The sequence below is a fragment of the Crocodylus siamensis genome, chromosome 8 (assembly GCF_052110815.1).
Source record: "Crocodylus siamensis isolate JL-2025a chromosome 8, ASM5211081v1, whole genome shotgun sequence".
Taxonomy (NCBI): Eukaryota; Metazoa; Chordata; order Crocodylia; family Crocodylidae; genus Crocodylus; species Crocodylus siamensis.
This window is the reverse complement of record NC_143402.1, coordinates 66,580,680-66,608,677: the sequence shown is the minus strand read 5'-3', so window position 1 is coordinate 66,608,677 and position 27,998 is coordinate 66,580,680. Positions and strand designations below refer to the sequence as shown.

The window sequence follows — 27,998 nt, the reverse complement described above, 5'->3', positions numbered from 1 at the left end:
CTGACTTATAATGGTCCTCTTATAACCCAAGGTCTTCCTCATATTTTGATGGCTGAGAAGAAACTAGCTCTCTTTTTAAAAGGCACATCAGCTGTTCCATGCAACGGGTGAAACATTTTTGCAATGCATGTAGATACTTGACATAAATGAGGATACAATGAAGATTCCTTAGCCGGCCTTAAGAATCTTTGTCCAGCTAACATTTTTATTTTAGTTGTACTCGATGCCTATTCTGCCGGAGTTTGTCTGGGAACTAGACTGTACAACAGTTGTCACTCAGTTACTGGTAAAGCTAGGAAATGCTTCAAAACAAACACTACAGCACGAGCACAACTCTACCATGTTCTAGACTTGGGTCAGTCAAGCTCCTGTGATGAGAACAAAGTTCAATCTATAAAAGCATAGGACACATAACATGTGTGTAGATTAAACTTTGTTTTCATCACAGGAGCTTGACTGGTCTGGATGGTTATCTGAAGGCCAAGGCTACATAGCAGGTTTAGAAATAGATACTAGTTTGAGACCTTGCCTTCGGCTGCCTAAGCATGATGGTAGGTTGGCTATTAACAGTGCAGTTGGACCCCTGTGTAGAGACTCTGGCCTTCTGATTAATTCTTCTACTACTGAAACGCATCAAATTCCCTATCAAAAATTGCCAAGTAGATTTCCTACATTGTTAGGTGTTACAGCAACACATCGGGTGCTAAAAAACCATCACATTTTACAACAATCTGGTTTCCATCAAGCAGGCAGCTATAAGCTACTGAATTAAAAGCAGTAGCTATTTTTACTATTTTTGATTTTTCCTGGTGTTTCATCAGTTCCTTCCAAATTATTCAGGAATGCAAGTGACAAGACTGCTTATAAATCTTGGAACTACTTTTTTTTTTGGTTAACATGTTCTTGTTACAGGGAAAAGAATAAAGTTACCGCTAATAATGGAGCATATGCCAAAGCTTCAGAGATGGTTCTTTACTCTCCAAGTGAGGATGGTCAGCCCTAAAGAGTTCAGCCTCAGAAAAGACAGGGTAAGATTGAGAACTCAGGAGGTAATGATTGCTCCATGGTTCCTCAATGCTTAATATAAACTCCACGCCTCACAAGTCAGGAATAAGATTTTATTGTTGAAAGATTTCTTATCTGTGTCCAGCTAATCAGTTATGTGTCACAAGAGGTTTAACATAAAGAGGCTAACTGCTTTTAACCATCTGTAACAGCAACCAATTAGAGAAAGGCTGCAATATAAGATTCATCAGAATGAGTCCAAGTTCCCACAGGTTTGGAGCAGGACAAGGGGAACATGGCCCTTCCCAGAATCTAATTTGCATCCCAAAAACAGGAAAACAATTCTCAAAGTGTTTTATTATAAAAACTGAAAAAGGAGACAGAAGTTCAGAGCAAAGTACAGTCAAAAAAAAAAAAAAAAAAGCCAGCATGAGGCAGATCAGCCAGGAAAAGGCCCTGTCAGCATTAATTGCCTGACTTTTGTGTAGTTTCTAAATCAAACAAACAGGCTTTGTGGCGAACTGACAAATCATTGTGTTCCGGGACTGCATTTGTTTAAAATTACTTGATAAATAGGTCTTCAGCATTAATTTGCCTTCACCATTAAAGTTAATTTTCTGTAGAGAATTCTCTCCCTAGTTGGAGGCTACATTGAGGATTCAGAATACCAGGAAACCCATTTGATTTGCACACTGTAAAAATAAAAAGAAGCCAAGAAGTTCCCTTCTCCCTCCTCTGTCCCCCATTAAAACAGTCTCTGAGCACAGTCCTGTTCTTGGTACCCTTCAGAATTAACAAGTTAGATCCATTTGTAACAAACACCAAGCATACAATACGCTTAGAAATCTAGAAGCTATTACCTTCCTTCTTGCTCTCTAATCTGATAATAAAAACATCTTTTAGGGCAGGAGTTGGCAAACTTATGACCCCCCAGCTCTGATGACAGGGGGCTTTGCACATGCTATAGTCAGCCAGCAGGGGGAAGCAGCACCAGCAGCCAGGTCTGAAAGCCCAGCCTACCTTAGACCCAAGTTGGATTGTTTTGGCCTGCCACTCAAAAAAAAAAAAATGCTGCTGACTGCTGTTTTAGGGAATACCTCAAAAGTTGGGCAATGCAGATCAGTTCAAGCCAGAGTTTCATCTGTTTTCACCCTTTTAGTGTATACCAAGGATAATGGTGAAACAGGGTCAAGCTGACAGCCAAGACCACCTATAAGGTAGAGTTTAAGGCCATCTGATTGAACTGCTGCATCTCAGCTTCTAGCTACAGCAAACTCAGTAAAAGACCTCAACATGGATCATGGAAAAACTTCCAAATACATTTTTATTTAGGAACAGTTCTGTCCATGAGCTTTTTAAAAATGAAAACATAATTATGAAATTACCCGCATTTTGAAAACATTTATCACCATAACATCTAGATGCTTTTACAAAAAAACCCAAAAAATGCTGCCTACTACAAGGGATATGATCTTTATTGCTTAAGAATCCACCGTATGCCCGTTACTTATTCCTCATCTTTAGTAACCGTTTTCCAAATCACAGGATGCCCAAAGCAAGAAACTGAAGGTGAGGAATAAGCAGGTGGGGGTGAACTTGAAATAAAGATCATCTTGTTTTCAGGGAAATCAGGGAAGGAAACTGACAACCGAGAGGCTTGTAGTTTAAGAAAAGTGTGGGTCGCTCCTTTTCAATCCAACCACGAAATTAGTAGGTTCGCAGGAGCAGCCTTGCAGGAATGGATTGTAGTGTATGTAGGCTTGTAAAAGAGTGTAACCAATGAGGACGGACCATACTGACCCCAGCAAAATAAAAATTCAGGCAAGACTCCATGGTAGAGTAAGTAACCATTAAAATTTGAGAGTGCATTTGCCACTCTTAACACAAGAAATTCAGCTTTGTCACTTCTGAATGAACCTTTTCCTTTTTAAAAAATAAAGACAGACTTTCTCTTTACACAAACTATATATATTTTTAAATTGGGGAGTACAGCTAGCTGTAAAGGAGCCCCTCAGCTAGCGTTTGCTCCTCAGCTACCTTTTCCTTGTGTCCTCCCCACCCCTGCAAGGGGGGCTTTTATTTTTCATTCTGAATTAGAGAGTACTGAGTTGTGTTGGCCATCAGTGAAAATCAAGTTATGTCTATGCCTGGTCCATTACAAGTGTGTACTGACTCTGAATGGGCCACCGGTCAAAAAACAAAGCTCCAACTTTTCAGAGGGCCAAATAAAATTTCCTTGTGCTCCAGATGTCAGATTTACATAGTACTTGTCCCTGGGGGAGACTGCTTTCCTCTAATAGACTGGTAAAGAATGCAAGTGCACAGACTCATACACAGAACATAGGGAAGACGATGACAAGAACTTCCCCTTGGTTTCAGATGCAGATATCCATGTTCTGAAACCTGCCGGAGCTTTTCCACAATACAGAATTAAACCTGTGTTCACTAGAGATGCCCTGGTTAACTTCTGAATCCAAAGATGCCCTTGATATATCCTGTAAGACCGCTCTTTGCCTTCTGCTCCACCTTGTCCTCCAGAGGTGGGAAGGCAACATAATTGAGGGCCAGGTCAAAGAACAAGGGCTTGCATGGTATTGGCAGGAACCCAGGAGGGAAATGCACCAGACTGGCTTGCTTGCTGACAAGAGAAGGGTCCAGGCAGAAGGTCTCAAACCGTTCAGAAAGAGGCTGAAGAAAAAACCCAGACATTAAAATTAATCAAGTTTACTTTACATCATTGTTGGCCCAATGACCAAGCAGGAGCAAAAGCAAGGCACAGAGAAGGAACAGATGCACTGAGCCAGCTAGAGCTGAAGTTAAGTATGGCACTGAGGACCCTTTGGAAAGAATGGGTTGTGACACTCGCCCCACCCAGATAGCTTAAACAGCACTATAGAATCAATGGGCAATATCTCCGTGCACTGGGCAGGTGCAGCAAACAACTACGAAGGTTTTCACTGGGGTTTCCTTTATGTACAGCCTTAGTGACCCTACACAAAACCAGCTCAAGTCCTGCAGTTGGCAAAGAACCTCTCCTCACACCATCCACCCTCAGTGCTTTCCCTCTTTCCCTCAAGCAATCTGTCCATGCCATTCCATGACCGGATCATATAATACAATCCCAAATTATACACCTCAGCCTACTTAAATTTAGCAGAGAAACAGGTGAACATTCAGGTTACTGTGAATAACATTAAGCTTTGCTCTTCTTTCATTAAAAAAAAATGACAGAAAGCAAGCTGAGGTGCAGAAGCTGTTGTACTAGTATAGTCCCAAATTGCTGCCATCTCACCCTCTTACCTTGCCATCCTTGACTTGAGATGGAGATTCTGCCTCACAAGTGTCATTTGTATCTGAAAGATTCAGAAGGGCAATAAGAAAATTCAGACAACTATTAAGAAATTAGCTTACTCATACCAGAACTCCTTTCGAGTCATGTTTTTCCAACCTGTAAAAACAAAGTACTTCGCAACAGAGATGACTTGCTTAAATCTCTAAATTGTAAAGGTTATGGAATCAAATTGATTTATAGTTGATACTTTCCCTCCTTAAAGAATGACCTCAAGGTTACAGCAGAAGCGAAGCACTAACCATTGTATGTAAACTGAGAAAAGGCAAAATACTTCAAATGTCCAATGTTTGGATGGAGACAAGTCAAATCCATACATATGGTGGTCTCCTGAACCATACTGGCTAGTTTATTTCACCAAACTACATAGAGCAATTGACACTGAATATGTCTCAGTACATCAGCGCCTAGGATAAAAGTTAACGTAAAACCTCCCCAGTGTCTCCTGCTTAAGGCAGCCCCACGGAAAACAGACTCAGGATATTCAGAGCATGTGCTACTGCCCTAGAAGTCCTATAGAGCAGGGGTTCTTTCATCCTTTTTCTTCCTGAGGCTCCCCCTACCATGCTACAAAAGTTCCATAGCCCATTTGTGCCACAACCACTCCCTGGCTCCCCTGCCTCACCTGCATGGCCCCAGTGCAACAGCTGGGGTTCTGCAGCGGGAAGCTTCACAGCCCCACTCACCCTTGAGCAGCAGCAATGTGGAGCCTCAACCACACACCTGCAGCACCGCCTGCAAGATGAAAGCTGTGGGGGTAGGTGGAGTGGACATGCCCCTTTCTCAGGACTTGCCTCAGGCCTGGGGGGCTGAGGTGGCTCCTCCCCACACTGAGCCAGGTGGACCCACCAACACCTGCTCACAGGCCATCTCCCAGTTGAGAACCACTGCTATACAGCATGCCATTTTTCTTGGGAGGGCATCTTATGCAGGCCACTAAAGCAAGGGTAGGAGTTCCTCAGAAGTCCTCCATACCTCCCATCAGGAAATATTATGACAAAGCCTCAGTCAATGGAAGCCCTAGAGGCACTACATACAGCTTCTAGAAGAGGCCAGACTAAAGAACATCTTCCCGTATTTTCTTGATCCAAAAATGTATTTTAAAATTTAACACTGAAAAGCCATGGCTACATGAATTTCAAGGGTGCTTAGTTCTCTAACAAGACTGTGTAACTCACCTAATATGGCTGCTGCCTGCAAAGAGTATTTCTCTGCATTCACTTGTGTGATCAACTCCTGGACATCAGGTAGCTCCTAGATCATTCAATAACAAGTGGTAAACATTAGGACAAAGTTTAGATTCTTTACCTTTGGCAGACTAGAAAATAGGAGAATAAGGGTATGAAATGGCCTTTAAGCTATACTGTGTGGGAAATCCCCAACACATGAGGGACAAGGCACCTGTATACAATTCTCCCTGCACTAATGTGAATGAACACCCTGGTGCTTGAACAGACACTCACATAAAAACACTTGCTGAGGAGCTCTAAGCTCCTCACTTCCAAAAGCAAGTGGTCAGTTTGAGGGCTTAAAAAGAGCAATGCCTGCACAGCATGTATGCAGCAGGTCTTCAGCACTAGCCGTCATAAAACGTTAAATTTCTGACTCTTTCCACCAGCTAAAAATCAAATCTGGTATATAGTGGCCTAGTATTTAGTTACCCCTTTAGAGCATCTTCACGAAAATGAGCTCTTTTCCATGCAGTGAGGAGGGTTGGGGGGTCTTACCTTCAAGCTGTTCTTATAAGCTCCAGCCTGGGACTGCACTTCATTGGCATATTTCAGCACTCTGTCATACAAGACAAGGGCTTCACTCCACTTCTTCACCAGGACATAGGATTGTGCAATGAAAAAACACCTGGCATAGTGGGGAAAAAACTTTACTATGATCACACTCTGAGTATTTTATGCAGGTTCAAATTATTGCTAATACTGGAGCCACTAATCTGGCACTGGCTCAGAGCTTCCTCAGCTTGCACTTCCTGACCTGCTCATTAAATAACATTCCTACAAGAGCTACTTACCTCTAGGGAATCCTATCACTTGCTGCCCATGAGAGAAAAACCTTGATGTTCTGTCCAGACTTACCTGTAAGCCTTGTACACCAGCGTCTTCAGTCCTATCTCCTGCTGGAAATTCTTGTCCTCTTCCAAGCCAGGGAGCTGTGTCAGTTCCACCAGATTCTGTACAAAGTATTACAAAACAGGAACGTCACATCCAAATGTGTTCCCTTAGTGTGCTAATGAAGAAAAATGCCCACTTTGTTGAGTTGGCACAGCGGTACCTGCCTAAGAAAACAGTTTTCTGATTACCAGCGTATTAACTTGTCAACTGGTGTAAATTTAACCTCAGTTGAGGATTTTCAGTTTCCTGACATAAGCATGCATTACAGCCAGTGTTTTCAGACTTTCAGGGTAAGATTCTTCTACTGGACATCTCCTTTCTATTGCCCACACCACATGCTCCCAAGCAAATGGAGCATCCACATGACAACTACAGCTACTGATTACAAGGGAAAGTTATTAGGGAAGTCTTCAGTGTTACGTTTAGCTGTAGGTGCAATCTAGAAGCTGGAAGCGAGCTTGCACTGTGGTGGTCCATAAATACTCTACACCGACAGCTAGTAACAACATCAATCTTAGAAGCATTTAGAGATGCTTTAAATTTCCTTTTCCCCTACACAAAGTGGGTACTGGGTACCATTGGCTGAAGAAATGCAGTGACGTCAATCACATTAAGTGTGAATTGGAAGGGCATCTTCAGGAAGTTAGCCTTTTACATGCTAGACATTTTTTTTTAAGAAAGCTTTTAAGACAGCAAGAGCCTTAGCTTGATTTTCCTTCCTCAACATTACCTGCAGGATTATATCATAAAGGCGAATCAGGTCCTGAGGTCGTGCTGTGTGCTTGCCATCATCTTCTGTCCGTTGCTGCTGCAGTAGTGCCTTCTGCAAAGCTTTTGCCATGCTCTCATTGCGCTTGATGGCCGTTGACAGCTTGATGTTTGTCAAGTAACTAGAGAACATCATTAAGAAGCTTTGAGAATCTGGCACAGGTGACGCACAGCAGCCCTTGGAAAATCCAAGAGATAATTGCTACAGCTAGCTACCAGCAGTTCCCATGTAGGAGAACACTAGGTGGGAGGAAAGACAAAGAAAGACAAGGACAGGCTACTGGGCTGAATGTTCCCAGAAGTGCCCCAGGAGACTGAGATTCTCTTCATCGGCTGAGTGCAGACCACTGAAGACTGTTGTGGCCCAAGAAAGGATTCTTAAAATCCACAAGAAAATGTATTTCTTGCCTAAGTATATACATGCATACCAGTGCTTAATTTTTACCTGTGTAGATACTGGACATTGGACACCTTCCCAGAATCCACTTCCAGAGAATGTTCCCGTTGTTTCTGCAGAAATTGGACAAAACCATGCATGATTTACTTACAATGGTTACTAGGGAAAGGAAGAAACAGAAGCAACCCAACGTTTGTATGATATACAGAAACAGTTAAAAGTCTGCATACAAAAAAGCCTTGAGGCATGGTCAAAATGCCTAGACAGAGATTAAATGAGAAGAGAACCCTAAATTACTGTATTCCTCTCCTACCGAAGCAACCCAAAAAAGTCCCTCCTGCTGCTGGTTTGTACTTAATGCAGGTGCACAAAAACGTCAGACGATGGGAATACAGTGCTTGTGGAAGTAGCAGTATCTATCTTACCTGGTCTGGTTTCAGCTCTTCACGAACAGCTTGTATAGCATCTCTACACTCACTGAGTAAAGACTCAAACAGACGTTCCTTTGTTTCTTCTTTTTCTGCCTAAACAAACGCAAGAGAAAAAAGTAAGCATTTCTGAAACGCTTGTTTTCCAGTTAGCAACCTGGTGGTCTAAAAGACTTGATGATTCAATCTTCCTTTCTCAACAGATCTTTCCAAATTTTCCCCGCACTGTCTGAAAAGAAATTTTGGTGGCCATTAAATGAAGCTGAAAGATGGACATGCTCAAATCAGTGCTGAAGAGAAAAAAAAATAACTTGTCCTACAGAACCACCTTTTCCAAAATTTAAAGGTTTGATACTGTTCCAAGATAAGAGCCCTGGAAGGCTTAAGCCCTGTCTACAAGGTTGTTAATACAAACCCCAGACTTGGAGATAGCCCAGGTCCTCTCACATTTGTAAACTGCATAAATTTTGTGTCCAACTGGCCTAGCTAAGCCTCCTCCCTTAAACACATTTTAAATACCCTTTCTGGTGCTAACTGGGACTTCGTGACAACAGCTGAACTGGCTAAGTCTGAAATAATACGATGACAACAGCTGGAAAGTGAGGGCTAATCTACTGCATTTCTGCTTCTAAAGGAACAGAGGAAAGACCTATCCTTATTTCCTCTCCTGTGCTCACAGATCCTTAGGGCACTGATAAAAACAACAGTGCACTGAAGAATTAGCAATCTGACACGAGCTGGAACACTAAGAAATCCACAGAAGAGTGCATGCTTTGACTTGCTTCGATTTTTAGCTTCAATAGTGGTGAAAATTTCCAGCATAAGGTACACATCTTGGTCTCTTCCTCTAATGGATTTTGATTTAAGCACCACAGAACATCCTTTTAAAGTGAAAACACATTTCATCAGCAAGCAAGAACAAAGGAGAAAAGTTCCATATTATACCAACTTGTCAGAACCATGGTTAGAACTCAGATTCTTGGCTCCATGCCCTATACCCAATGCATAAAGAATACACCATTTTGAATCATGCAAGTAGGAGCCATCTAAGGATTACCTAATATCCTGACATTCTGTGCACCCAATCAAATCACACACCTGTATCCCAACTTCATTTTTGATTAGCTATCAAAAGTCTGATAAAAAGATTTAAACAGATGCAAGCCATACTGACCCAGTATAACAAAAGTGACTGCAAACAAAAGCCTTGTTTGAGTTTAGAGAGGTAGGCTGCTTTTGGGAAAAAGTGACAAGTGTTGCCTTCTATTCCATGCTGTTACCTCCTACATTAGCAGTTTTAGTCTGCTATACAAAGCTAATGATCTGCCCATATCCAGACACAAGGAGACTAAATGTTTTTAGGAGTGGTTAAAAATAGGATTACATTCTCCTAATTTAGTTTTACATTCTCTCGGACTAGTTGTTTACCCAACTCTACTCTGCTTCCATGTTTAAATGAACCCAATAAAGAATGCTATCCTTAGCCCTCCACAACAAGATTCACATTTGTCAGCTGAAGACAAAAAAATTGTTTTTTATTTGAAGAATTTTTGTGTAAATATTAAGGTAGAACCAAATACTGTGAATAACTAGAGAGAAATAAGACAAGTTCAACTGCATTCTTAACTCCACCTGCAGAAACACTGCAACTTCAACAGACAGAAAACAGACAACCAATTAGATCATCAATGATTCAAGTACAAATAAAGGCCTAGGCAGGACAGCAAGATAAATGCTTTCCTTTCTAACCGAAAAAAAAATAAAGGCTAAACTCTGGCATACTTCTGTAACATGTACCATAATCTCAAGAGTAGAATATACAATAAATATCCAAAGCCAGTCTAACAGATGAGGTTCTTACAAAGGGGTGCAACTGCTACAAAGCTTGGTACTAAGATTCAGGACTGAAGTATGTTAAGAGAACAGAGAAAGAAACTGGCACATTGGTTAGGATACATATACATGCTATATGATTCTTAGTCAAATTCTGTATCTTCAGTTAATGGTATCAGATAGCAATAGAAAAAGAACTCAAGTGAGCCACAGTCAAATGGTCAAAACGTCATGTTAGTGACTCTGAGTTTATAGCCTTTGCTTCCCCCATAATCACAAAACAACTTGGAAGTACAACAAGCTGAGAAACTTTTTATTTACTCAGTTAAGGGACCCAGGTAAAAAGCAGCCATGAGAAATCTCTCTCTCACCATCAATAATTGAAATAAGTGCAGACATGGTCCCTTATGCACACTTTCAATTTAGTAGCGTCTAGCACAATAAGACTTGAGCTTCTGGTACTGTCACTATAAAGAGTGGGATGACAGTCCTCTGAAAAAGCAGGCTAGAAGTGTTTGAACAGGAGCCCCATTCATCTCATTCAAATATTGAAGCTTGGATTTTGGAAACTGCTCCAATACCACTGTACTCTCACACTGTCTGTAGCGATAAAGATAGCAAGTCTACTGTCATGCCACTAGTCCATGAGAATTTTTTAATAATTTAAGAACCAGTTAGAAACAAATTTAGTTTCCCATTCTGTTATTACTTCAAAGAACTGTTCACGGGAAGGCCAGGGGTAGCTAGTCAAAGACCAGCACAACCACTAACCTGCATCTATAAAGGAACCAAAGTGAGGATGTTACAGGAAAAGCTACATCCCCACCTACTGGATGAACTATTGTATTACTTACACAGATTTTCCCTGTTCAAGAGAACCATCATTTTAACTCTGCAGAGCAACCAATAACAAGCAAGCAACAGCAAATAAGGTCTGTTTTGAGGCCAGATTCTACTTAAGATAGAACATGCTTTAAGGAAAAAAAATCCGTAGGTTAAATTGCAGAAGTATTTTGGACTAGTAACCAAATCACTTTCATTTATACATTTTCTCTTATCTGAAGACTTCATTATAATCTATGAGTCATATTCAGTAAAATTATAGCTCCCATAACTGAAATGCAACATTCTTTAGGTCCTAGGGGAGAACACAACAGGTACTTACCAGAAAGCAGAGCATAGTGGTGTAAGATACAGACTATTTAGATCAAACAACAGCTGATAGGTTAAACAGAAGTAGGACTATTAAAATACTGGCACAGGAGATGCAGTGATTTCTTGGTTACCTGAGCAATGGCTTCTTCATTATCTGCCAATCCCAACAAGAAGATCCTCACTTTGTCTATCTTCACCGGGACAGTTCTCCCCCTCCACTGCACCTCACTCATGGTGGCTGCCTGCTTTGCACGAGTCTGGGTGATCAGTGCCTGCAAAACACAGACAGCGGTGAGTGACTGGTAACTTAAACATGTGCAATTTTTGAGTAATAACTAACTTTACAGTGACTCAAAAGTCTGAAGTGCTTTTTATGGAACCGCCTGGCCATTCCCCTTGTAAGGTACTAATGCTCCTGTCTTTTGTACATGGACATTTAACTTCAAACACAAAATTGAATACCAGTGTGTTACAAAATGTAAATATGCAATAAAATTACCTCCAGTTTTTCAGCAAGAAGACCCTCAGTGCCACCAGATCTCAGTCTCATCTGCATTAACTCATTGATAGCAGACTGATCACCTGAGAAAGAGAACCGGCACATCAGATATGAGACTAGACCAGGCTTGTCCAACATGCGGCCCGCCAAGCCATTTTAAGGCACCACTACCGCGGCAGAGCCGCAGTGTCGCGGCCGAGCGTGGAGCTGCAGCGAGGTGAGGCGGGCAGAGCCAGCCTGTGGGCCCCAGATGACACCAGCATGTGTTGCACAGGCTGCACGCTATGGTGGTGGGCCCCTAGGACCCCCTCACTGCATGGGCTGCTCCAGCAGCATGCAGACCCCCATCCTCAGCCATGCAGGCTACATTTGTAGGACGCAGACCCCCCCACCCCCCACAGGCTTTTCTCCCTTGCACAGCTCTGGGAGAGGTGGCTGCCCAGACCCATGCCCCTATATATTAACTGCTTGCAGACCCCACATAGACTGTGGGCCACATGTGGCCTGCAGGTAGTCAGCTGGGCAGCCCTAATCTAGTCCAACCCCCTGCACAAAAAAATGATGTCCTGTTTCTAAGCCATACCAAATATACATACTTTCTGAAAACCACAACTTCCCTATGCACATTTCCAGATCCATTTCACTGTCACTTCCTGCAACTTCATTGGTGTCAAAGGTCACATGACATCACTTCCTGATGTGACACCACTTTCAGTGAGGTCTTTGAATATGGCTCGCTGGCCCACTGGGTGATAAAAAGTTCGTGATCCGGCCCCACATTCAAAAAGGTTGGACACCCCTGGACTAGACTCATGTGAATTTGACTCAAAGCAAGATCTGACCCCATGTTCGTGAGAACAAAAGTAACTGAGAAACAGAAAAGGGAAGTTACTTACTATGCATCTACTCCAAGCATTTATGTCATTCCCCGTAAAAACACACTGAACATTGTAGAACTTAAGAGTAGCCTTAGAGTAATGTTGGAGCCGTTAAGGTAAACGAATGAGGAGAGGGAACGTTTTTTGGGGTGGTATCTTTTACTAGGCCAACTGTATAGCTGAGATAAAGTTAGACAAGCTTTCAAATGCAAAGCTTTCTTCCTCATGTCTCCAACAGAAAAAAAATACGTTTTGCATCTGGAAGGTTGTCTAACTTTATCCCAACCACACAGTTGGCTCAATAAAACATAAAACTCAAAGAACCCTTGGCTCAAAAATAAATATAATTTCCATGTTTTAAGCTGAAGTACCTTGGCAGTCGCATGAATGAGTCAGCAGTTGTTTGTCTAAAGCATTAATGGACTCTCCTGTGTCAACATTTGCCCACATTTAATACAATCAAAAATTAAGAAAGGCCATCCTTTGTATCCTTCCCCCTCCCAGCAATCATTATATTCAGTTGAACATTTACATTTCCTGTTTTACTTACCAATATTGTAGGCACAATAGCGAATGTTGGGCGAGATCTCCTCCACACGCTGGTTATATAGCACAGCCTGCTCTTCTGTGAAAGCATTAGCCAGTTTTTCATATATGGTTCTGTAGCAGAAAGGTGAAAGCTTACAGTGTAACAACAGTTTCCTACACAGTGCTAAGACGCAAAGAAAAACATTGTTTCTGAACATTAAACCATTACCCTGTGGGAAAGCATTTCAACTACATATTTCAGTACATCACTATAAAAAAAAAAAAAAAAAAAATCCAAAAATTCATCAGACGCTAAACTGGGATAAAAAAACCCCTCATGTAAACTTAACAGTACTGCCTTCTCTTCATTAAGTGAAAGGTATTCAACAAAAAGCAGAGAAGATAAACTCACTTGCATTTGTTGAAAGCTTCCATTGCTGCCTTCCACTCTTGGTGCTCAAAACGCAGCATGCCTGTGAGGTAAGCCATGTATGCCTGCACAAAGAGAACAGGAGTAGGCGAGTTAATTGCTGCAAGGGCAATGGGGGCTATCAATAGAAAAGCCACTAGTACATCTACATGGGAGGACGCATTCATTTTGTAAGAGTTAGGTGTAGTATAATCATCCTTGCCCTACCATGCTTAGCACACATTTGCATAGTCTTAATTTAATCTGAGGCAAGGACCCTTGCTCAATTCATTTATACAGCATCCAACACAGCTCAGTCTTAATCCACACTGGAGCCTTCAGACATTACTGTAATGCTTTTAGCAGCAGTAGCCCCAGCCACATTTCATTTAAAACAAAAATTTAGATTTGCTAACTAACTGCCAAATCAAGCTATTCTCACTGAACTCAATGACCAGTGAGCTACCATCAACCTAGACATTCTAAGCTTAAGTGTCACCACAGACAACTGAATGCCAGTTTGTAGCACAGGATCCTTTGGTCAATTCAACGTAACCTGAGCCTCCAGCTTTGTCTTGGCATCCACCCGATGACTTTCACACAGGCGCTCCAGCTCCTCAGCATGCTTCACAGCTTTGCGCAGACGAGACAGCAAGTGAAATCGCTTACGGGGTTCTGTGTTTGCTTCCTGCTTAAGCTGCATGGCATAGCTCCAGGCTCTCTCTGCATCCATCAGAATCAACAACAAGTACCTACGAGACAAAAGGAAGGCTATGAACAAAACAATCAAGTGCACACATGACTTTTTTCTTCCTTTTGATCAGTCTATCAGAAAAACCTTTAGTTGTAACAGTTTGGACATGGACAGACAAATGCCTTTAATTCTAAAGGTAACTCTGAGCTTTCATACCAGATCCCATAGCTCTGATTATCTTTTTCACCACATAACTTGTTACTGAACTGCAACTATACCAACATGGTAGGGAGGCTGGTACTCCTCTGAAGTGTCAAATCTTGGGGAAGATGAGTAAGGGCAATGCTTTTATATGGCTTTTCAGGATATTTCAGTAAAACTACATACTCAAAATATATCTGATTCTAACCATCAAGCAACCAGATGTATTGAGAATATTAACAGAAAACTGATGGAAAGCAATTCCGTGAGAAAAAAAACCACTGTATTCTTCCCCAAAAGAAAAATAGTAAGACAACACACATTCAAGTGTTTCAGCAGCTGGGAAATGAGCTCAAGACCCTGGCTCCTTTCCAGGTGTTCTATTACAAAACCATTCGGCTGAATTTTGAAGGCACAAGGAGAAACTGTGCCTAAGTGTTTGTTGAAAGGAAAGAGATCATGTTTCTCATCTCTATCTTGTTAGGTTATAGCACTTAGCTTGACTATACTCAGCTGGCTCTCCCACAGATGTTCTGACTAAGCACTCTTCCTCAAAAATATCTAAGCCAACTTCACTGCTCATCAAACCAGGACCAACAGCTGTGACCAAAATCAGTGAGTGAAACCAAAAACTGTAGTCTCCCCTCAACCTCAGAGTTGTGCTTCAAGCACAAACCGTAGCAATGTCTCTTTTCCCTGTACTGTAGTCTGAACTTAGGTTTTAGTTTTCACAAAACCCATCACCATGAAAAGAAAAAACTGTACTATATTGTTGAGGACTATTTTAACATGTTACTTATGTGTAGGTAAGTTACCTTCAGGAGTGAAAAGAATGATTCCCTAGGGAACTGAACGCTCATCTCTCCCCATAACCAATACCTGTTGTCTGAAAGAATTTCCTCAGTTACTTTCTTCCCTGTGAACTTGTGTCTATTTCCCATCTTGAAGTTAAGAGTTTTGCGGAGCCGTCTCAGCCTGCGGGAACAATAACCCCTGGAAATAACCACAAAAGAAAATCAGTTCTTCTGAAGAATGATTTTGCTCCCATTTATTCTGCTTTCCACTACCAAACCTACACTGAATAATCAAAAGGGTACACAAGACATAATATATCCAGTTCTTAAACTTCTTGCACTAAAAGCAACTATACAACATAGCCAAAAAAAGCCCATTAAGTGTGGGATATCAGACTGTCAAGAGACAAAATGTATGAATAAAAGGACAAATAAATGGCCGTAACTGCCACTGATCAGGAAAAACTACACTCTCCCCATCTTCAACTGACCTAAATAAATTTCAAATGGACTATCATTAATCCAATAACAAATCCTTATAAAAGAGAAAGAAAACAAAAGCAAATGACAAATTTAAGCCCAGTACCTCAACGGGGGTAGAGCATGTGAAGTATATTAACAGAAAATGGATACATGGGTTTACAGTAAAACACACGTACCAAATCTTTATCTGGCCACTGATTTTCACACCAACTACCTCATGCTGATGGTTGTGGCAAGCCAGCATTTTAAAAGCACCGATGTGCATGGTGAGCTTGGCTAACAAGGGAAGTCAAAAAGATGGCAGGGGCAGCATGGGAAGTCAAGGCTTCACTCCACAGCATTTTACATAATATACTAACCTGTATCTCTGGAAGTCTCCATGCCTCAAACCATGCTGTTGCTGGGATTCCTTAACAATCTGAAGGACTGGAATTTGCATTAAGGAAGATTTGACAGTATACAGGGAACTCTAGAAGGCTTTTTGTTCTTATGCTAATACATACTAAAAAGTTACTGATCCAGTACATAATTTAGGTTTCACAAAAATTCTCTTCAAATGGATCTGTAGAGCCTTCACTCCCATATTTTATTTCAGAATGCTATGGATATAAATTAAAGGACTACACTTAAGTGTCACTGCAAAAGCCTCTGAGTATAAACGCTCATAAAAACTAATCAGCATGACAAACAAAATAAGGTATGCTAGCAGAAGTATTTATACCAGAATGACTGACTGACTGTATACCAAGACTTTTGCTCAAGTAGCTGTTACAGGAAAAAAAACAACCCTAAGAAACACAGCTATGCCAGCAAAACTTAAGTGCAGAACCTAGCTTAACTTAATCTAGTTAACCACATTAGTGTGAAGTAAAGCAGAAGGCAGGGTAGATCTGCACTTTACAGATTAACCAAGATTAATCTTTGTAGATCTAGCAAGGGTGAGAGGGGTGTAGCAATTGAATTGGTGTATATATGTGAAGCTATCAAATTAAGTAACACAAGTTAGTGAGCTCTAGCTAGGGAAAGCTTGATCTCTATATATCCAGTTTGTTTTGCTGAATGGATTATAATGGCCATTTGTTAGCTTCCTAAACAGTCCTTAGGGTATGTATAGTCTTGTTAACAAACAAACAAACAAATGTATGGAAGTATTCAGTATTCATGTGCTAAAAAGCAGCTCAAAAATAATACATTCAGTTTCCTTCAGTAGTTATGTAGTCCAGCAAGAAATACATGTTTTTATACAACACTACCATCTTCTTTGGCATCCTTATTCACCGGCTTACTTGTATATGCTGTACCTGCTTCACTCTGGACAACTAAATGCAAGACACTACACTAAATAAAGCTTCCCTGTATTCACTTGGATGATCAGTGTTTTTACACGTTTCCCTTGTTTTATGCGGGTTCTGTATGTGCGAATTTGCTGTTATGCGGTGACCCTTTTTTATACCAAAAATGTGTTATATGCGAGGTGAATTTACTCTTATGCAATTGGTGTGGTGGAAGCCTGCAGTCAGCTGCTTTGTGAAGAGCATTGTGGGAGTGATGTGCACCAAAATATAGGTCTCCAGTGCGGCTCTGTGCTCCTTGTCTGCGACACATGCTTCTGTAGTTGTGTCCCACTAGCTCAGGGGTGGGCAAAATGCAGCCCCCGGGCCAGATGTAGCCCACCAGGCCATTCTATCCAGCCCATGGGGCCCCTAAAAAATTAAAATAATTAATATCAATCTGCCTTAGGCTGCCTGTCATGCGGCCCTCAATGGCTTGCCAAAACTCAGTAAGAAGTCCTCCGCCCAAAATAACTGCCTGCCTCTGTGCTAGCTTATCGCCTACCCCGCTCCATGGTCTGCCAGTGATGTGCAGTCTGATACTGAAGGCCCTTCACCACCCTTTCTTCATACCAACTAAACATTCACCACCACCCTGTCCCTGTGTGTACTGTCTGCTGTTGGTGAGTACCAAAACTGTCTTGTAAAAGTGGTAGAAATGGGCCTGGGAGTAAGTACAGTTGAGGTCTTGGAATGTATCCCCGTTTGTTACATTGTAAAGTGGGCTCCCTTTATGCAAATTCCAGCTGCACACCATTTTCCAGGAAGGCATGTACAGCATAAAGCAAGGGAACCTGTATTTCAGTATCCAAAAAATGCTATTTAAAAATAATACTGTTAGACAGAATGTTTAATTTATTTTTAAGAACTACTTTCTTCAAGCCTTCCTATAAATCTACCAGCAATAAGCTGGACATGAAACCTCTCAAAAGCAATACCAATTACAGTAGAGAAGACAATTACCAAACTGAAGTCCATTCCCTTTCAAATATAAGGAGCACCTTCATATAAAAACCCGGCTTTTACAGTTTCAGCAGTAAAAACTGCAGCATTGATCACCTGTTCACAGAACCAAGGAGCTTGCATTTTTGGAGCAATGGCAAGTGAAATGAAGAAAACCCCAACCTCTAGAGAAGTGATTCTCAACCAATGTTGGGGCACCCTGAGGTGATGCATACTCTTTTTAAGGATGCAGCAAGATATGAGGAGATAAGGACAAGCTTAGGTTCCTCTGTGCTTGGCCACTACCCTGCCCCTTTGCAAGGAGGTAATCACTGTAACAAAGTAGTTTTTGAACCAAGGTATTTCAAGTCTAACAAAAAGCTGAGAACTACTGCTCTAGAGTAGACCACCCAAGCTGTACTTCCTTAAACCCCAGCATTTCTTTTTGAGTGTTAAATGCCTGTTTTAGATCATCTCTCTATTTATATATTTAATTTGTACCAGCTGTTTACAATGTTGTGTATTAGATGTGTCTACCACCATTGGATGCATGTGATGGTAAGCCTGCCAATTACTATATTCATGACTACAGCCATATGTTAAGTTGCAACTTGTGCCCTTATTCCAATTTGCATTTCTTCCCAACTGAAGATAGCATTCAGTTTCACAACAGCTGTGCAGCTGAGCTAAATTTCACACTAAAGACTCTGCACAAAAGCCAACAGTTTTACAAGCCTGCAGAAAAGTCAAACATATTTTTCCGATCTGAACAACACAAACTGTTACAGCTAAATGTACTCGTCAGTCATTTAATCCACTGTAATAAGTTCTTGCTTTTCTTGCAAAGGTTTGTACTAAGATTCAGACTTCATGCTTCTACTGCATGCAAATAATCTGGAATGAGTACCTGATGTACAATCTGGAATAAAAATATACAGCTTGATGAGATCTGTTAGATGTCAAGATATTACTCGGAGAGGAAAGAGGTGATAAAGCTAGTTCACAGCAGACCTTACACCCCCTAATCTGTAGAAGGATTTCTACAGGACTATGCAGGCCTTCCAAATTATTTCCAATTGCCTATGACAAACATGACTAAGATATCCGGGCACATCTTGGTACAGCTAATGCTGCCCCACTTGCTTCTTCATGTTCTAAACCCGTGATTCTCAGCCAGGGTGTCTGGCATCCCTTCAAGGGTGCTGCAGGGTGCCAAGCCTTGTTAGCACTGTTCGGTGTGCAAACAAAATTCACAAGGCAAACTAAGAGATTCTGACCTGCTCTGGCCCTTTTCAGTTCTCTGTACCAGAATTACTCTAGTATTTTTCTGTAGTAAAAAACAAAAAGGGGAAAAGCTGGTGTCTACTGGGAGGGGGCTCAAGACTCAGAAGGCCGAGAACCACTTTACTAAACGCTACCAGATCTCATGCTCCTAACCTCATTTTAGCAAGGCTTCTACTTTGTGCTAAAGCACACGCAACTGAAGGAGACCTTCAGAAGTCTCAGCTTGAGCTAACCCCAAGAGCAGGGAACTCAGACCACCAACATGCAACAAAAAATGCAGCATGCAGGTAAGTGAGGTCTTAACCAGAGATTTAAGTACAGGGCTTCCAGGCTAAAAACACACAACAGGCTCAGTTGAGAGGGAAGAATTTCTGAGGGTGGTATCTTTTACTGGACCAACTACATAGCTAGGATGAAGTCAGACAAGCTTTTGAAGGCAAGACAATCTTCTTACATTTGAAAGCTTGTCTAACTTTATCCCAACTATATAGTTGGTCCAATAAAAGGCAGCATCCTAAGAAAGCCTCACCTCTCACAAAGTTAGACAAGCTTCTGAATGCCAGACATTCATCCTCAGGTCTGAAACTGGGACCTGAGGAAGAATGTCTTACCCTGGAAAGCTTGTCCAATGTTATGCCAGTGACACAGTGGGTCCAATAAAACACAGCACCCTAAGGAAGCCTTGCTTCTCATATAATTTCCAGACTATGCCAGCTACAGCACTTTTCTTATGTTAGATCATGAGGGGCTTGGCCAGCATATTTGAGTGCCTCATCACCCAGCAAGCCCCACACATTACGGATAGGGACAAACCCGTTATCCTACCTATCAATGATTTGAATCAACACTTTGCTGGGAACCATCCTGGCTAATTGCCATAGAAACCTAGTGTGCAAGTGACTGGGGCCAAATCTAGGGCTAATCAGGACTGGGGCTCATTAGGGACACATCAAACCAGGGGGCCATGGTCCAGCCACAGGGGGATGATCCCTGGTGCCCCGGGCACACATCCCAGGGAGGGCCCGGCCCTTCCTGCTCCTCACGCATGAAGCGCGGGGACCCGCCCGCGGGGCGCTGCTGGCTCGGCCCAGCGCCATCAGGCCCTGCTTTTCGTTCTGCTCCGTCCTCGCCCTGGGCACCCCCGCTCCCGTGACAGACGCCCCCAGTGGCACCGCGCCGGGCCCTGCGGCGGGCGGGGCCCGGGTCCGGCCTCCCCCAGCCGCGCTGACACGTCCGCACTGCCCCGGCCGGCGGATACTCTCCAGCCCCAGACTGTCGCCGAAGCTCTCGGCCTTGGGCGCCGCAGGCTTCTCGTTCTCCTTGTTCTCATCCGCGCCCGCCGCGCCGCCACCGCTGCCTCCGCCGCCTCCTCCCCGGCCGCCGCCACCAGCCACCTGCCGTTCCGCCGCCATCTTGCGCTTGTGGCGCTGCCGCGGCCGCCGCCGCGCGGCATCATGGGCCGGCAGAGGAGAGCCGCGCGCAGAGGCCATGGCTCGCGGGCGCGGGGGGAGCTGGGATAGCGGCGGACCCGCCAGCTCAGAGCAAGGTTGGGCTGTTCTGAGAGGCGCCCGCTGCCTCAGGGCTGCTATTTAAGCCCTCGTCGGCCTCGTTTTGAGAGAGGCCGGACTGGCCCATTCGACACGGGGCGTGGGGGGGGGCGCCCCCCCGCCTCTTGGCTAAACCCCGCGCTTGGTTTAGCCTCGATCCCCCGCATGGAACGTCTCAGTCCCTGCGCCCCTCCCCATTGCCGAGGCCCCAGGGATCTCCATGGTGACGGGACCCCCTCAGGCCCGGGGCTTTTCCCTCAGCAAAGCAAGGGCCTGCTGTGACGTAGCGCCTGCCTGGCCATCCGCAGGGGAACGGGCCCCACGTGGTGCCTGAGCCCCTTCCCTCAGCTTGGGATCCTTCTGAGCCAGGTGCCTCGCAGGGCCCTGCTACACCTTACGTACATCATGTGCTTCACTGGCCCTGCGCAATAAAGTTAGAAGGGGCGCACGCACCAAGCAATTCTCCTGTCATAAAACACCCGCCCAACTCTACAAGGAGCCGACCAGCCACGAAGTTCATGTTTGAAAAATGTGTGACTGCTGCGGCCGGGCCCTTTAATGGCATATGTGGCACCTTCATCTTGCCGCAGCTTCGGATGAAAGCCGGATAGAAACCGGCTCTAGAGCTGTTAGATGTTTTCCAGCATGAATTGTATACAGGGTCGGCCCTTTATATAGCTGGACAGATGTTTTTATGGCATGATAATTTCCATGTGTGGCTGGTTAAAATTTATTGCGGCATTCCCCAGTGAACTGCGTCATACACGTTACGGGTATCAGGAGCCGTAGACTAACCAACGCGCGCGTGTGTATACATATACACATATAAATACAGAGATACACATATAAATATATAGATATACACACACACAAATATACATATGCACTCACACATGCACACATACACATACATGCTCACACATCTATATATATATACGCACACATAAATATATGCACACACACATGCAGACATACATGCTCACACATCTATCTATATATATATATACGCACACATAAGTATACATATGCACACACACATATAAATATACGTATATATAGATATATATACGCACATACATATACACACACACATACAGGGGTGGGTCCAGGGGAGTGCCCTGGTGTGCTTGCACCTCCTGTTTTTTGCTCCACCTAAAGTTTCGAACCAAGGGCCTAGCAGCAGCAGCAACATTTCTAGTCGGGCAGTGCTGAGGGAGTCAATTGACTTCATGGCTCGTCATCTACCCGATCCCTTCTAAACTCTTCGTTCTGTGGGTACTAATGACCCTCTCCATTTTTATGGTCTTTTCTTCCGCAATTCTGCAGTCTGTTCAGTGTTCCTGGCAATTAAACTTACTTCACAGCCCTGTAGCTTGTTTTTAATTCATTCCAATGACGTTATATTTGTTTTTTTTCCTTCAATTTTAAATGGAATAACACAGCCTTAGCACCCTAACATGTTAGTAAAGCTTCTAGTTTATTTTTAACTGGAGGAAAATGTGTGTTGTGTTTTATGTGATGATGCACATCGCCATGTTCACCCCGCTTTTCAAAATTCTAGATCCGCCCATATATATATAGTACAAGTTTTCATGAGCTGAGGCCTAGGTAACTATGCATCTCTATCTCTGCTGCCGATGCCTTCCATTTACATTACATGTTGCCCTGCATTATTTAATTCTTTGAAAAGCTGGAGAAAGTTAGTTCTCATTGAGCCTCGTGCTTCTCATGAGTTAGCCCCTTTCCCTCCCCAAAACATTAAGTTTTAAAACTTTTGAGGTTTTTCTTTTTAATTATATTTCTGGGCTGTTTTAATAACCTTTTCATTTCCAGGCATATACTAGGATCTTATTTTCAAGCCTTTTTTGTAACTATGATAGCTAAAAGTATATGGAAAATATAGAATGAAGTATGGCACACTGGGCCTTGGAAGATTTGGGTTCAGGTCTCTGCTCAATCACAGATTTGATCTTTGACCTTGAATAAGGCACTTACGACCTGATCCAAGAGAGCAATTATGTCCAATATAGGTGTCCAATCCAGGAGTGAAATCCTTAGCGAACCCCAACCTGTGTTCCCATTCATGAAGTTCCTCTCTCTCTCTATCTAGTCTCACAGGCTCAGGGGGCCTATAACCTCCTTAACTACACCCTTCCACATCCACCTATACTACACAATCACCTTCCACCTTGTTGTGTCTTCACTTATCCCTTCCAGATCAACTATTATGTAGTTTTCCCATCGTTGCTTTAGTCTACCTGTCTGATATCCTCCACCTCAGTTTCTAAAATCTGCCTCATATGCCTTCTCTTGGTTCTCACGATATGCCCCCACCAGTTAATTCTCTATGCTCTTATCTTGCTCAAGACATTTGTGAAGTTTCTCAAACACCAAAAATTCTGCTCCCGTCTACACAGAGAACTGACTCCATCTTGTCAATGTTGAGCAGGTTGGTACCTATTTTAGGCTGAAGTTTGATTGGGATCCAAATAGTAGGCATTTCTCTGTCTTTCTCCCCAGTAGCTGTGTTCTGCATATTTATTTGATGACTATTTTGAAGCTAAGACCATAACCCAGTTCTTCCCCTTCCCCTAATCACGGTATGATAAAGTCCTTCATTTTGGTCCAAGATTCAAGAATTATTTTCTTCTCAGCAACATAACTTCACCAGGGGGCTTAACACTGTCCCAGTAGCCTGGGTTTTAGGATGCTCCTGAGAGGTGGCAGATATATGCCTGAATGCCCCTACAGCATAGAGGGTAATAAATCCAGGTCCTCCACAACCAGTAGTTTAAAAGTAGGTAGAACCACTTCCACTCCCTCCTTCTCTAGCATTGTTGTAAATCAGTGGTTGTCAGCTGGGGATATGCATAACCCTAGGGGTACTTAAAACGGTTGTAGGGGGTATGCAGAACTGATGTGGCTGTCAATTGCCATGTGTGTGGGCGCAGCACATGGGCGGCCAGGGGTGCAGCCCGGCCAGGTGGAGAGCAGCCAGGTCTGGCTGGTAAGTCTGTTGTGGGGGATGGGGAGTTGGGGAGGGAGTGGGGCTGGGGCAGGGGCAAGGGCTGCTCAGCCTGGGCTGACGTGGCACTGAGCTGCATGGAGGGGGGGGTGGCTCCCGCTGCTATGCGCACCCTGGGAGGGCATGAGGGGCACATGCCCCCAGACCTGCCCTGTATGCGGGGTGGGGTGGGATGAAGCTGTGGTGGTGCTGGGCTCTTCCTGGAGGGGGGCTGGGCCGAGTAGCACTCAGGGTGGGGGGTGGTAACAGCACTGGGAGGGGGAGTTGGGATGGGCTACAGTGAATTCTGGAGTGGCTGAAGCCACCCCCCTGTAGCCCTGCCTGTGCCCCATGTACAGATCTGGGGGCACATGCTCCCCTATGCCTATCCAGTGCGGCTCAGTCCCATGCCCTGCCCCAGCTGGGCAGCCCCTGCCCTAGCTCCACACCCTCCCCCATCGCTAGGGGCTTGATCCACCTCCCCTCCCTGCAGCGGCAGCCCAGCCTCGCCCCGTGTGCAAATTTGGGGACACATGCCCCCCATGCCCTCCTGGGGTGCATGCAGTGGTAGGAGCTGCTCCCCTCTCCCCGCGACCCCCAGACGAGCCACTCGTGGCTCCGTCCCATGTCCTGCCCCGGCTGTGCCCCAGCCCCACTCCCCACTCAAAGCTGAAACTTTGAGATGGAAGGGGTGCACTGGTTAAAAATAGTTGAAAACCCCTGCCTTAGAAAGCATGTGTATGTAGTCTAATGCACTATGCCGTTCAGATTCTCTGAGTGTGTGTGTGCACGCGGGTAGATCACAGAACCTGCCCTGGGGTCACTCACATGGTAATAGTTCCCCTTCGTGCATGTACTTATGGGGTTATGGCCTTACAGTATGTACAGTGCAGCAGGGCAGAAAACACACATTTCATATGTTCCTAACTGGAGATTCAAGCCCACTTTTCTCCAAATATTCAAAAACCAAGGGCTGTTTTCCAGCCAAACATCTATTTTCTAGCTTCTGCTACAGTGTCTTAAAAAATGTAGCAAGATTCTCTCTCTCTCTCTCTACCTCTTCTCAAATGCAAAGAAAACCCCCTTACTCCAACTTGGCTCCATGTTTTAAAAATTTAAATAAATAGGAACCTTTTAATGACAATTAAAAATTAAATATAAATTAATACAATAGAGTTCATTCCTGGAAAAATCACAGATGGAAAAGTGACATTTTTAGCTACTTATGCACAACTGAGTACAATAAACTTAGAATAGAAATATTTAGGCCAGGGGTTCTCAAAATGTGGGTTGCAACCCCACGGGGGGTCATGAGCAACTTAAAAGGGGGTCATGTTGGGAAGGGGTGTGGCGGGGGGCATGTTGGGGAGGGATGCAGCGCTGACACGAAGGGGGCGTCATTGGCACGTGCCTAAGGGTGCCATCACTCCATGCTGCGGCTTTGCATCTGTCTGCTCACAACCCACTCCTTGCTGAAGAGCAGCCTGTCTGGGGCACGCGGGATCTGTGCGCTGCCCAGCACCAAATTTCATTGCCTTTCATTTCTCCTACATACTCCTAATGAAATCAACAGCTTTAATCATGGGGGGGAGGGTGTTGTGTAAATGTATATATTATTTTACGAGGTCATGATATCACAAAGTTTGAGAACCCCTGATTTAGGCAATTTTAACAACATTGTTGCGTGATTTGCATAGTATCTTGCACAAAGGAACCCTGTCATCTCTGAAGTATTCTGGCAATACTGCAATATACATATTGAGAAATTAATGTAATTTATTCTTAGTTTATCAACAGCAATGAATGAGAATAAAACTGCTTGTGGCTCTTGTTCCAGCTCTAATCAAATCAGCAGATACTGTAATCTGCAGCTAATAGGGTTCTAATTTGCCCATTTATGGCCCAAAAGGACATTTGCACAGGTTGCTGTTGTAATAAACCAAAGAGATCAGCAGTTTATCAACTTGGCGGTTAACTCTACTAGAGAGCATAATTACCACTAGATTCTTTTGATTCTCCTATCCTGCAGAAGGTCTTGTGCCCTCTTGTGGACACAAGTCTGTGGAACTCAAAGTTACATCAGCTCATTTTAAGTGATTTAAATCTTTTTAGTATTCAGCATGTTTCCATCTGCTCTTCACAGTTTCACAATAGTAAATTAGATTTCTTGATCAAATTTAATATATATATATATTCATTTCAAGCAGATAGGTGGTAATTCATTAATTCACTGGAATTAGGGAATTAAAAAATCCTACCTCCCTGTTACAAATGACTGATTCTTTCAATCACATATTTCCCAATAAGGCAGCTGAATTGCAAATTTGATATGCACAGCATGAGCCTCTTTGGTCAAGGGAGTACATTCTATTGATGAAGAATTAATGGAATTTAGCTCAAGCACATTGCTACCATGCCATCTTCCTCATCATTACATAGAGCACTTGTATTTGCCAGGGGCTTTGAACCTCTTCCAAAGCAGCTCTGGATTTTGTTTAAGTCTGAGGGATAAAACTGTCAACAGCTGGCTCATTGCACAGATTCCATCTGCAAACCTGTATCTTTTTCATTGTCTTGTGCTTCTGGGAGTTGAAAGAAAGGATGTGATGAGACTGCAACATTGCACTGGATATGTATGGGGTGTGGTAGGGTGGCAGGAGAGAGACACTGGAAAATGCAGGAGGTTGCTAATGATATACAGGACCTGATTTGTCTACTGGTGACAGAAGGTGAAGAAAAGCAGTGAATTGAGGCCATCAGGTCTGGCACCTTGAGATGGCCATCTTCAACCCCACATAGTTAGCAGTGCCCAAAAGATGTGCCACCTGAGGGTTTAGATCACTCTAAGCAAAATAGTTCTTGTGGTTTCAATTCAGTGGATAAGTCTTTACACCATGCAGCTCAGCATCCTTTTCCCAGGCCTAACACTAAGCGGGGAAGGAGACTGCAAAATTATCTTGCACTGAGGCATGCTCCTGCCAGAAGCCAGGGTCTAACAGAAGGAAAGGCTTCAATTTTCAGGACCATGACACCAATCCTTAATTCACAAAGATCTTGTGCTGTGCATGTAGAGCTGCAAATGACAAGGTGAAGCCATGCCTAAAAATCAGTTTACAGTTACGACAGCATAGGGGAAGATTAAAGAGAGTGAAAGAGAGTGAGAGACAGACAGAGGCATTTTAGTTTGCAGCCAGACAGGACAGGAGACCACCTCTTTCAGAAAGGTATAAGCTAAGAACACAAGACTTGTGTCCTGTTAGGTTACGGGAGGACTTCTGGTCAAAGATAAATACCTGTCTTTATATACATCTTAGGAGATAGGACAGATCTTTAAATGTTAAATTTTTATTAACTCAGCTGGATAAGTTAAAAAAGCACAAGCTTTTGAAGGCAACAGCCTACTCTGTCAGATGCTGTGAACAGACTTGTCATAGCATCTAATAAAGTAGGCTGTTGCCTACAAAAGATTATACCTATCTGCACAAGATGGTCTCTGTGGTGCCATCCTGTCTTTACCAGTAGCATAAAGCAGGAATATAAGGAGAACCAAAAATCAATAAAAAAAGAGAATCATTGTCTAGCAAAAGTTTTTATAATGGAAAGGGTTCTCTAACAGTAAAGTAGAGAAGCGCCAGCCAAGATTAGGGCGCAGTGATGCCAGGCACTATGTATATACCTAGTAAGGAACAGAGTGTGCCCCAAAGCGCTTACAATCTTCACATGAGACAGACAAGGCAGTTTTCGTATTCCCATTTTACTCATGGGGAAACGAGGCACAGAGAGTGTGAATGACTTTCCCAAGACCATACAGAAAAATTGCAGCTGACCTAGGAAGGGATCCCTTAAATCATAATCAAATCTCTTAACTCTTTTCTGTTGTTTTTAATAAAATGACAGATTTGCATTGCTGAACCAGAAACTCAGGCAGTTACTTACTGCCAGGCTGTTTCTGTGATTGAACTCTACTCCCAGGGCTGTTAAAATATCACCCAGAAAAGTCCTTGCCTCCTGCGTGTTTCCAGGACCATCACAGTTACAGCATCACTCCATTTTTTATTCCCTGCTTTTCAATTGGAAACACTCGCTATGAGAGCTCATTGCAGCCTATTTCTCAAAATCAAGAGCTGAGTGTTTTACTCACAGTAACTATTTTATTCAATATATTGACTCTTTCTTTTTCTGTAGGGCGATGAGCAAAATTGGAGCCATTCTTGTGCATTTGCTCTCTGAATGGCAGGCTCAGTGGCTAGAGATGAAAGTATGTGTCTGCCGGGGGGGAGTGCAGAGTTCCAGCCTCAGCTAGATGCTTTGGCTTGCTGTGGGGTTTTTATTGAAGTCACTTCCCT

General features: G+C 43.3%; 1 protein-coding gene across 1 annotated transcript; it reads right to left on the bottom strand.

Annotated features, from left to right (window-relative positions):
- Nucleotides 1–1,104: 1,104 nt before the first annotated feature.
- On the bottom strand, nucleotides 1,105–20,655 carry SRP68 (signal recognition particle 68). The gene is made up of 16 exons (XM_090060065.1): nucleotides 20,360–20,655; nucleotides 15,904–15,970; nucleotides 15,147–15,260; nucleotides 13,929–14,124; nucleotides 13,376–13,458; nucleotides 12,986–13,095; nucleotides 11,558–11,640; nucleotides 11,190–11,330; nucleotides 8,068–8,166; nucleotides 7,691–7,755; nucleotides 7,208–7,367; nucleotides 6,442–6,536; nucleotides 6,082–6,211; nucleotides 5,533–5,608; nucleotides 4,306–4,358; nucleotides 1,105–3,693 (listed from the first exon to the last, which is right to left on the bottom strand). The coding sequence occupies exons 1-16, from the start codon at nucleotides 20,589–20,591 to the stop codon at nucleotides 3,466–3,468; spliced, it is 1,932 nt and encodes a 643-aa protein (XP_089916191.1). The 5' UTR covers nucleotides 20,592–20,655; the 3' UTR covers nucleotides 1,105–3,465.
- Between the last annotated feature and the right edge of the window lie 7,343 nt (nucleotides 20,656–27,998).